Source organism: Nematolebias whitei, chromosome 2, assembly GCF_014905685.2.
Source record: "Nematolebias whitei isolate Nwh7 chromosome 2, NemWhi1, whole genome shotgun sequence".
NCBI lineage: Eukaryota > Metazoa > Chordata > Actinopteri > Cyprinodontiformes > Rivulidae > Nematolebias > Nematolebias whitei.
In genome coordinates, this window is record NC_056499.1 from 39,990,438 (window position 1) to 40,002,736 (window position 12,299).

General features: G+C 37.4%; 1 protein-coding gene across 1 annotated transcript in view; it reads left to right on the forward strand.

The window, feature by feature from the left end:
* LOC119424336 (CD151 antigen) overlaps positions 1-12,299 on the forward strand; it is a 45,196-nt gene that overhangs the window by 8,893 nt on the left and 24,004 nt on the right. Inside the window, exon 3 of the mRNA XM_037691805.1 lies at positions 6,682-6,873. Within this exon, the coding sequence (XP_037547733.1) occupies positions 6,682-6,873 (192 nt within the window). The remainder of the gene's footprint in view (positions 1-6,681; positions 6,874-12,299) is intronic.

Sequence of the window (12,299 nt, forward strand, 5' to 3'; positions counted from 1 at the left end):
ACACACACACACACACACACACACACACACACACACACACACACACAAGTACCTCACACCAGTCGTAACACTTTTGCGTTTCAATTTCAAATCTCAATTTATTCAAACATTTCAGTTTCATAAATGTGACGCTTCTTCTATCTCGTGCCAGATTTTCTGTGCGTAAACTAATTTTAGGCATCTGCAAAGGCTGGATGTCTGTGAGTCTCACTCAGTCTCATTGTGAACTCTCACCAACATCTGCCCGTATGAGAAGAAATCTGCCTGCCAATGAATCAGATCTTTGTAAAACTGGCAAACAGCATCATTTTTCCTCTGTATTCGTAAATGTCAGAGTGAATATTTGAGACCAGATCAACTGTTTTTTTCCTCTACATGTTTGCTATTTCTGGATGACATTTATTTATTGACTCCAAGTAGTGCAGCTGCACTAGTTAGTACTAAGTGCTACGTTGTGGCTAAATTTTGACATCACAACACAAAGATGGTAAGGATGGGGAGTGGTGGCACAGAGGTTAAAGAAGATGGGCCTGTGATCAGAAAGCCGCAGGTTCAACTCCCCAGACTGACCCCATCAAAATGTTGGTGGAAAAAGTGAAACACCCACACCTGCCTCCACCCTCATTTGCCCCACTCTGGACCCTTGAGCAAGGCCCTTAACCCCCACCATCTGCTCCCAAACAGGTCTCTTGAAAATGAGTTCTCGTGACTCAATGAGACTACCTGTATAAATAAAGGTTGAAGGACTAAAATAATAATAATAATAATAAATCTTTATGGGCATAGCACACTTTAAAGAATATTGATTTCAATGAGTTTTATTTAAAGAGAAGTAAAAACAGAGAAACTAAAGTCTAAATTTAAATAAATAAAATCAAACTATAAGCAACATTTAAATGGTAAGTGCTTTACAGAACCTAAATGAACAAACAGCTCATCAAAAAATAAATTAATTCATGTTTAAAGCTCAGGGCTATTATACTCAACATCAGACTCCCTCCTGATCTGAGTCTTAGGCATCAGCAGCTCAATAATCTAGTTGGAGCATACGTCATACTGTAATTGTGTCTCTAAGATATATTGAGGCAAGACCTTGAAGGCATTCAAAAGATAATATGAAAATCCTAAAATTAATTCTTAAAGTTACAAGAAGCCACTCTGAGTGTTGGAGTAAGACATTTACTATTTTCTGTTACGATTCAAACAGCAGTGAGCTGAACTTGTTGCGTATTGACATGATATTTTGGTAGACCAATGAATAAATAATTGCATTAATCCAGTGCTTCTCAATTATTTTCTGTTACACCCCCACATAGGAAGAAGTAAACATTTGCCCCCCCCCCCACCCAACTCTCCACCGCGACTTGTTTTCTGTTGTATATATAATTATTTTGTTTTTAATGAAATGAATAAATTTCTAAATAAATAAATAAAATAAAAATACTATCATTTGTCTATAATATTGTTATAAGTACACCTCTGCATAACATTGTATCCTTATTAACATTAAATTAAAAAAGAAAGAAATATAGATCAACGTACAACAAAGATTATTAACATTGTTTTATAGTCTGTAACAGAAAAGGCTTAAAGGGCATCAATTTGTCTGAAAAAAAACTTATATCCTTATTTAAACTGTAAACATTCTTGACCATTTGATACTGAACAATAAAATTAAATAAAATCATTAAATAATAATACATTCAAATTGATCAGCAACATTTTAAGTCAGGAGTGTTATATACAACACTTTGACCTACAAAACAAAAATGAATGAAACAATTTGTGCTGTTTATTTTTATCTAAATGAGGAAGTCAGGGTTAATGGCTACAATGAGCACGTTTTGCAGTGCACAGCTGTTTGAAGCAGAGTTTGAAACATGAACCTGCAACTCTCAGCTCCTGCTCAATGTTTAGCTGGACCTGGACTTGGTCTTCAGTGCAGCAACAGCAGAGGAGTCGCAGAGAGCGCAGCGGGCTGGTGTGTGTGTGTGTGTGTGTGTGTGTGTGTGTGTGTGTGTGTGGGTCCAGGGGAACGCGCTCACAAGAGAAGAACCTGACAAGTTGTTTGACATAAAATATATTTTGTTAGCAAAGAATAGAGTCCTAACATTTGTTAAACATCTATTTTTACAACAAATAAAAACACATCAAACTTGTGCTTTGACAATCAATAAAACTAAAACATTTTGTCAACGTGAAAGAAGAAAGAGGGGGCAGGTGTCGCTCTCGCTTTGAGTTTATACTCTTTGTTGCTGCGCACTGTGGGTGAAATGCGTCCAGAGCCGAGGACTTGTTAACAAAGAATAGAGTCCTAACATTTATTAAACATTACTTCTGTATTTAAAAAAAAACACAAAAATTGTGCTTTGACAAACTAAAAAACTAAAAATTTAAAGAGGACAAGGGGCGGGTAACGCTCTCGCACTGAGGTTACTCTGTCGCATGCGTGCTGTGGGTGACAAGTGTCACCTGCTGAGTTTCTCAGCAGCAGAGGGAAGCGACACGGTTCAAAGTTCAAGCATTGCTCCCTAAATGACAAGACAGACATATTTGTTCATAACTTTATTATTAGTAAGACTTAGAGATGCCGGGCTTTTGTGCACCCCACTATTTGAGAAGGACTGCATTAATCTAACGTAGAGGAGACCAGAGCATGTAGTAGCTTTTAGTTGTTGGTTTTACCAAGTGTGTTTCAAACTTTGGTGATATTGTGTGCTGCCTTGTATTTGATGTGATCGTTAAAACTGAGGTCGCCATCAAAACGGACTCCTTGGTTTCTAACCTTGTTTTTATTCTATAGGGAAAGGGACTCTATGTGCGCTACTCTGTCCTAACAGTTTCAGTCATCAGAGTCTGAGGATGCACACACCAAGTGTTCATACGAATGCTTTGCTCAGGGATGTAAAAGTGGGCACAGCTCATTTTTTACTGCAGAAAAACACTTGAATGTTCTGAAGTGACACCGATAACTCGCACAGTTACTGTCAGAATGGTCAAATAAACTGAAGACAGTTAAATATCAGTGGGAACCCTCTCAGTTCTCTTCAGTTGTTGTTTTGTCTTGTTGTCATCTGTCTTACTCAGAAAGACGAGACTCACTGTAGTTGGCTTGCACAATAACAGACATTACCCTTGTGTCATACATTTACTTTTTTTACAGGAAGGTTACAAATGAAGTCTTACAGGAAATTAATGTCATTAAGCTCATAAAAAAAAGAAATAAAATGATAAACCTACTTGCCTACAACTGAGCATGAAGACCCAGAGGGCATAAATTTGGTGTACTTGATGAACTCCTATACATAATTTCACTTCTACTGTTTCACGAGTGGTTAAACTGTTTCACCTGCAAACACCACATTCCAGTTGCTCCCATTAGGTGTCACCAAAGTTTAAATTTTATGCAAGCCTTCAAATGATTTTTACCACACTTCACACACTCCTGAAGTTTGTTGAGCTGAAACTATGCAGACAGCCCGTCCTCCACACTGATCTCGAGCTGCAGAGACAGTTACACATTCTGCTGTTTTAACCTGTTTCCCTTGACCTTTCTCAAAATATCTTTTGTTTTAATCTAGCATGTTAAACGATGAATTTATACTGAATTTATCTCTAAGTTGAACAATATGAACATTTAAACATGTTAGTTGATGACAGTGTTCATGTGTAGGTGTTTAATTTAGTGAAGCAATCGCTGAATATTTTTCTGAATAAAGCTGCATATACGCTTAATTTATTAAATTGTTGCTAAATTTGCTTTTGAACTTAAGTGACAATAAAATATTGTTTGATGAGCACTTTTTTAAACAAAGTATCAAAGTGCTTAACAAAACTGGATAAAGCAAGTTAAGTTTGCTAGATCTTAACTACAAGGACTATCTAAAACGTACAGGAAAGCTCAAAGAGGAAAGTTCTGAATTTAATTTTGAAAGATGATTTGTCTCCATAATGAATCATGTCCACCTCAGTTTTTTGTGTTTCAGTGACACGGTGTCTCTGGGTGTGGTGCCATCTGACTCAGAGGTTAACAACCGTTGATGAAACAATACCCTCCATTCCCACAGCAGTTATATGCTGCACTAAACTACCATTTGTCATTTGCCTTTTTATTTCCTTCTAAAACATACACATCATGAATACTTTTAAAACTTGTGACTAATAATAGGACTCTAGCTAATGCTTATTTTCTCAGGGAACTTATTTTTGTCATGAACCTTTTATGGTATTACTGTACATGCTTTTTTACGGTTGAATGTTTAAATAATAGGTCTTCACATTTTTTCAAAGCACTTGAGTGTTAGTAAATTTGGTAAACACTAATCTAAAACCAAAGATGTAAAGTTTACACTCAAAAATGCTAACATTTGTATTTTGATGTGAACATTTGCTAAAAAAAAAAGAAAAAAAAAAAGAGCTTGGACATACTTAGTATTTGTGCTTTCAAAATGTTTTAGAGCACTGAGGTATAAGAAAGATGGGAAAAAAACTTTCTGATCAACTTCAACAATTGTATCTTATCTGAACTGAATGTTCCTTTAAGTGTTTTTATTTTCACATCATTATCATATCATGTCTGCTCATAGAGTCCTTTTTTAAACAAATGATGTAATCAGATGTTCTTCAGTTCAGGGAATCAGCATTTGGACACTCTGTGTCATGATATCCTGATGCATGCTCAATAATCCAGGTAGAAAAATCTAAAAAAAAAGTTAATTCTGGTCCTCTGGACATTCAAAAAAACAAACAAACAAAAAAATGTAGAAACGTTTCGTCTAGTGGCCAAAAGGATGGCCCAGCACAAAAGATCAACATCATCAGGCCAGGACTCTGCGGTCTACACTCATCTCCAGGCCAGCGGTCACTCTTTCAGGGATGAAGATGTGCACATCCTGGACAGAGAGGAACGATGGTTTGAGAGAGGAGTAAAGGAGGCCATCTTTGTGAAAAGAAATCGTCCATCATTAAACAGGGGTGGAGTCCTCCATGTTCACCTGTCGATCCACTCTGAGAAGGTGTTATTTAAGAGACTGAGCTGAATACAGCTCCTCAGACTGAGGAAGTCTTTCGGATGAAAGACTAAACGTTTTTACATTTTTTGTTGTTGTTTTACTTTGTTTTGTTTTTTTGAATGTCCAGAGGACCAGATTTAACGTTTTTAGATCTGTCATGATGTTTGTCACACCTCTCAAAAGTCTCGTATCTAAAGTTTGAGGCGATGTTTGCAAACCAGTGTCACAAATGCTTAGTTTTAAGAGCCTTAACGTAGGACACAATAAGCAGTAATATAAGAAAATTGTTAAAAATTCAAATATCACATAGTCATAAATGGGTTTTAAATCAAACAAATCAAATGTACTACTGCTGAACTAAAACTAAGATTTAACGTGACAAGAAACTGTAGAAAAAACACCTTCAAATCTGCTACTGAACAAAGGGCATCAGGAGTGCATTTTCTGAGATAATTAACTTCCGGTAAATCACTGTAGGTGTTCATCTACAGTAGTCCCTCACGGAGGTTACGTTCCAGACACCCCCTGTGATTCGTGAAAATCTGCCAAGTAGGAACGTTATATGTATTTTTGTATTTATATATATTTTAATGCTTTATAAATCCTTCCCACACGCTGCAATGTTCTAAACTCTTAAACCTACGTCATTTTAACAATGTACTGTAAAGTATGTACTGTAAAGTATTGCAAAATTTCATATGGGTACTCACCAGTGAAGATACTATAACTAGAAGGATGAGTTCAGCTTCAGGATTATTTGTGCCTTTCCTGCCAGTTCTGTGAGCTCAATAGATAGATCGTTACGTCTGACTTTGCGTTGCAAAACTATTTTTACCTCATCGGTTTCTCTGCTAGTGTTTACTCCCTCCATTGCTGTTCTTTGAATTTCAACAGAAAGCAGCAGGCAGAAGCACTGTTGGCTTCTGGTCCATGTAGTTCTTTTGACTTGCGTTACAGTGTAGGCTTATTGAAAAAAAAACTACAAAATGGCGGCGTCTGTCCGAAGTATTTTTTGTTTTGTTTTTTTTGTCCTATCAGTTGATTCCTGCTCCCGTTAACTTTTTATCCTGTGCTGTCTCAATCACGTGAGTAATATTAAAGTTGACAAACATGTGATGTGTACAATCTTACATTGAAAACCCGTGACACAGTGAGTCCGGAAGTCGAAGCACAAAGTATCGAGGGACTACTGTATTTCCTTTACCAACTCTTCCCTTGCAGGGTCACAGGGAGCTGGTACTTTTGTACAGATGTCATTGGGCAAAAGGTGGGGTACACCCTGGACACCCTGTTGCAATTCCATCACAGGGCCACAAAGAGACAGACCCATTCACACTCTCACTGACGGTTTTTGTTGTTGTTTTTCTTTCCACATGTCATGGAGCAACATACTGTGACACACAATTTAGGGCTGCAGTGTCACAGAAGGGTCTGAATGATGCTTTGCTAATTCCACAATTCATCAAATTAATGTTGAGCCCTCTCTTTTAAAAACTTGAGTCATTTTGTACAACAATAATATACTTTAAGCTTTGTTACATTTTGATTTCAGTTTAAGTGTTGTACTTTGGGATTTTCACCTGACCAGAGTGCCAACTATACGTTACAGTTCTTGTTACAGTTCAGCCTTTAGCATAAACCAGAATCTCATCATGTGCTTCTCTCTCAGTTGGCAGGAGGAGTTGTGATAGGGGTGGGTGTTTGGACCTTAGCAGAGAAGAGCGACTACATCAGCCTTCTCTCTTCCAAGACCTATGCTGCCTCTGCCTACATACTGGTCCTGGCTGGAGTCATCGTCATGGTAACTGGCGTGCTGGGATGCTGTGCCACTTTCAAGGAGCAGAAAAAGCTACTGCGAGTGGTAAGAGGTCACATAGGGGTAGAAAAATAATGGAAGCCGCCTGCAACTTCACACTTTATGAAATATTACAATGTGTAAATTCACCTGTTCTGTTAAACCTAAACTAAATGAATAAACACATTTCCTGCTACTATCAGCCACATTGGTCACAAGATGCAGTTTAAATAGTGGCTCTTGACCAGAGAGAGTGCAGATATTATTGAACAAGTTAGTACCAGTATAAAAATATTTAGTATAAATTGTCTTGGTGGGGTCCTAATGTGACACTGTATTTATAGTTTAAAAGATACATTGTGATTTGTCCAATAATTCTGGCTGAAGAAGCAGAAAACATAAATGTGGTCCATCACATCAAATCAGGGATTACAAGTACATCTCAAAAAATTTGAATATCGTGGAAAAAGTTCAATATTTTTTTTGCAGTCATGTCAAAAATTGAAACTCGTATATTATATAGATTCATTACACACAGAGTGAAATATTGAAAGCCTTTATTTCTTGTAATTATGATATTTATGACTTACAACTACTGTAATGAAAAACCAAAACTCAGTGTCCTGCCTTCTCAATAACAGGCGGTGGGCAGTAATTTTGCCGCCTGTCCAAGTGTCTGGTTCCATGTACTCTAACTGACGATTTATGTATTTTTCCTTGGAAGTCAATCGACGTGTCGGCGCATGGTAGTCACATGACCAATTCTAATTGCTCTAGCCTAGCAGGAACGACACCTCTCTGAGACTCCATTTTAATTTGTTAAAAGTGCAGACTTTCAACTACACAACAGTTTTTAAATCGTGTTAAAAGGTCAAGTTAAACCAGAGTTATAATAAATAATCCACGCCACATATTTTTCTGAAAATCATCATCATATCTGAAGCGAGTTAGATAGAGAGGCTGCGGCAAAGACGGGCAGTCTCAGGAACAAAACACTCCCATCACCCTCCGCTTTCACCTCCCACCCCCACCGAACAGATAAACAACCTCCCCCCACCCTTTCTGACGGAGGCTCAAAGTTAGTTGTCAAGCATGAAAAAATCTACAGGAAGAAGAAGAAAATGACGTGGAAGCTGAATGGAGTTTGGCGCGATTAAGAGAGTGGGAGTGAGTCATGAGGTTTGAGAGATTTGTGATATTTAACGTATTTGGATTTTATAGTTAGGGTCTAGTTTAGTGTTTAGTTTAGTCAGTTTTAGTGTGTTTGAGTTACTGGAAAACAGTGAGACGATTTTTGAATGTGAGGAGGTACTGCAGACCCAGAGGAGGACAGAACTGCTGAGTCAGAACCTTTCAGACAGAGCAGAGGCTCATGATGGAGAAAAACAGTCTAAGTCACAGGTGAGGACTTTGTTGTTGAAGAGGTTGATCATGATTTGTTTTAGAAGAGAAAATGGCAGAAGAGTTAACCGAGCCCCCACTAGGAGGTCTGACTCTGTGCAGGAGGTGGTCCAGAACTGGTTTGACTGGGCCAACAGAACCAAGCATCTGTTCTGAACTCTGGAGAACAGAGGAGGATGTGGATGTTGACCTAGAAGGCTTACTAATAGAGGAAAATACCCTTTAAAAAACACAAAATAAATATTTTGTCAATTTAAAAATACCTGTAGTGTAGAGTTTTTAAACAATAAAACTTTAAAACATTATAATTAAAAAGTAATTTAAATTAGATATTTTAATTTCAGGCAGAGACAGCTCTAAAAGAGTGACAAATGTTTTGTGGAACAAATATTTTAAAATAGTATTTTTTTAAGCAGTTAAATAAGATGGTTGCTTAAGAGGAACATGAATAACCATAAAGTTAAAGGGTTAAAATCATCTTATTCAAATGTTCACAATACGATGCTTTTGATGTGAATCAGGTTTCATGATCTTGTCTGTAGTTACAGAAAACAAAGTGAAGTTTGTGAGCTGCGTGCATTCAGCTGGGACTGCTGCAAGATAAAGAATAAAGATAAATTCAATGTGAAAGTATTACTTATTAGATTCTTGAAAATGTATGTTATCTTGCTCTACAAATTGATTGACAGCTGCTGCTGCTTCAGAACTCTTTTCATGCTGGTGAGACACGTTCATCAGTGATCAGTGTTTAAACAGTCTGCCTTCACCAACATTTTTGCTGCACAGAACATCTGTGTTTGTTTGAAATGACTCCAACCTCTTACTCTGAGAAATTAACCAACTAGTCAAAAGTTATTGAGAAGGCTGAGTGTCTTGGAAAATTAGAAAATTGTGACAAAGTTCCATACTGGAAACTCATGCACACCATGCACTATGCACAGACGAGTCTTAGAAATGAGCTACAAATGTTGCATTCCTCATGTCAAGCCACTTCTGAACCAGAGACAACAGATGTGTCTTACCTGGGTTTGGAATATTTCACTGTGTGGTAATGAATATATGAATATATGAGTTTCACTTTCTGAAATGATTGACAAAAAATGCTGAACTTTTTCACGATATTCTTATTCTTTTGTAGATGTACCTGTTTGTCATTTTTGGTAAAAAAAAGAACTAAGCATGTTTTCCAATTCCTGCCTTTTTAAGCTACACTTTGATACCTATATAATCTTGATATCATGAGCAGTTCTAGAGATACGACTTGGTTTGTCTAAACCAAAACAACTTACATGTTGTTTTTGTCAGAGCTTGTTTTCACAAACTCTCTTTAAAAATATGTTCAGTTTTGCAAGACAAGTTGAGAGAGATAGATGATGATGTTGTCCATCTGCCCCTCATGTCTTATTGCAGAAAACTTTTTTTTGCCCTATACTTTTAAGACAGACAGTCTAAAACAGTTGCAAAAATAAACACAGCATAATGACATGGTAAAACCTGGGGGGTTGATGGTGGTTGAAGAGCGCTGTGTTTGTATTGCTGGGGGTTGTTGACCGTGGTGGTGGGGAGGGGGTGCTGGTGGAAGCGGAGCGATACGTTACAAATGCTATGTCTGAGCAGAGCTACTAAAATATCTGCTCTCCGTCTGGAAGTAGTGGAGCTGTTTGCTGTGTGGGTGGGGATTTGGTAGGTGGGGCGCTCGGTTCTGTTGACAGGGCGGGGCACCCTCCTTGGATAATGGTAGGGGAAACACTGCTCATTGATCATTGATTTGGACATTTGAAAATCTACAGTACAACTAGTGGCGCAGAGGTTAGAGAGGTGGGCCTGTGATCCGAAGATCGCCGGTTCACGCCCCAGCCCCGACAACATCAAAATTGTGGGTGGGGTAGGTGAAACACCCACACTTGCCCCCACCCTCATTCGCCCCACTCTGGGCCCATGAGCAAGGCCCTTAACCCCCATCTGCTCCCTAAACAGGTCTCTCTTGAAAATGAGTTCTCGTGGCTCAATGAGACTACCTGGATAAATAAAGGGTAAATGAAAAAAAAAAAAGTCAGCCCAACTTAAAATTGCCGTCTCCTAATCGTTTTAAAAATCTAATACAAGCTGCAACTCTGTCATGTTTACAGATATGAGCTAAAATTTGGTGTGGTGGTACCTGAGAGTCATCTTCAAAACACGCTGAGAGCTAACAGATCACACCAGATCTTTGTTGAAGACTTCTGCAGATGATTTACATTTCTTTAAGGAACTCTGGTTGATGAATTCACTGAATAATTGTTTTTCCTGACATTTTTTATTGCCAAGTGTAAACTGATTCAAAAATTCCCAATAGTTTTCTAAATTTCAACACTTAACCAGTGTAAAACAGTCAGAGCCTGACATTAAACAAAGCTAAACAAAATGAAATGAAATAAAATAAAATGAAAAGCTTTTTTTAAAAAAAACAATCATTACATAAATATAGATTTGTTATTTCTCTGGATTTAATGTCGCGTTTTAGGATCCACAAAAGCAGCAACTATTATTTCAATATTTTAATTTATGATGCTAAATATAGTTCCAGTTTTGTGGGTTTTTTTGCATTTAACATATTTTTGTTTTCATTTTATACTAATTTAATACATATCTCACGTAAACAATCATTATTTATTAAAAGCCACCTCATGAAATTTAAGTGAGGAGCGACCTATTTAATAGTTAAAACAACCTTAAATGTCTTTTTCTTTTTTGTTCCCCCTAACCATTCAACGGTTTTACTTTTTTCATATTTAACAGTTGTTTTTATTTCTCATTATCATAAATGCAATTTATTATAACACATAAAAATATTTAAGATAATTGAATTTTCTTCCTGTGAAATAGTTTTGTGCAATAAATAAATCTGAACTAAGTCCATTTAATGTGATTTTAAAACGCCACACCTGCACCTTTTTCCGTTTGCATTGTTCTTTTTTCGAATGCTGGATGCGTCCCGAAGAGTTGCGATAAGGGCAATGAATCATAGTGAAAGAATCGTCTTGTCGGCAAGGAGAGATGCTATCGAGATTGTTAATAAAGGGTGAACTTAAGGGCGAGACAGAGGGGGAGAGCTGTAGGATAATTGTTTTCTTTCTTTCTTTTTAAGAATTGCTTCACTGGTTTTTGCTGAAAATTCGGTGAGTGACCTTTCTTTCTGTAATCTAAAGGGTCACATGTTCTGACAACTACAAAGTACAAAGCTGATCCTTATGCAACGTCTCTGTCATGTTTTGCTGCTGTAAGGTCTTAATAAGTCAGCTGCAGTCCTCTTTTGAGTCGAGGAAAGGACTTTTAAGGAGGAATTTGGGGATGCTTGCACTGAAAAAGGTCAAAACGTATAAAGAGCAAAACTGTCTGGTGGGTAAAGCTGAGAGTGCGCATTGACAAACAGACACGTCCATTGTTGGAGAAAAACAAGAGAACTTTTTAATAACTCAGTGAGAGGATGGAGAAACCTTTTCATTTCAGAGGATGAACCAAAATTAAATTAATTCATTTCAGAAGTCAGATCCGCCTGTGGAGAAACTGACTTCACACAATTTGACAGATTTTTAATTCAGTAGTCCCTCGTTACTTCGTGGCTCGTTTTTCGTGGACTCGCTCTATCACGGTTTTTCAAAGTAAGATTGGACATGACAGACAATTGGCTGATTGATGGATGAGCCACACGATGGGCATGAATTTTTAATTTAAAATAACTTGTTTAAAATTATTTAGCACCTGCTGCACACAGTGTGCAGCCCACAGCTGCAGGAGACGCTTCCTCCTGCAGCGTGTCATATCTCCGCTCTGCAGCGGAGAAGTGGGCGTGGCCGAAAGTGCTGGCAGATGGCAGAGAGTAGCCAGAGACAGAGAGCAGAGAGCATGACATTCTGTGCTCTTTTAGAGCGTTTAGAGTTTAGAAACAATGTTTAGAATATTGCAAGAGTGTGGGAAGGGTTTAAAACGCCTTATATAATATATAATATATATATATATATACATATATACATATATACATACATATATATATATACATATATACATATATACATACATATATATATATATATATATATATATATATGTAT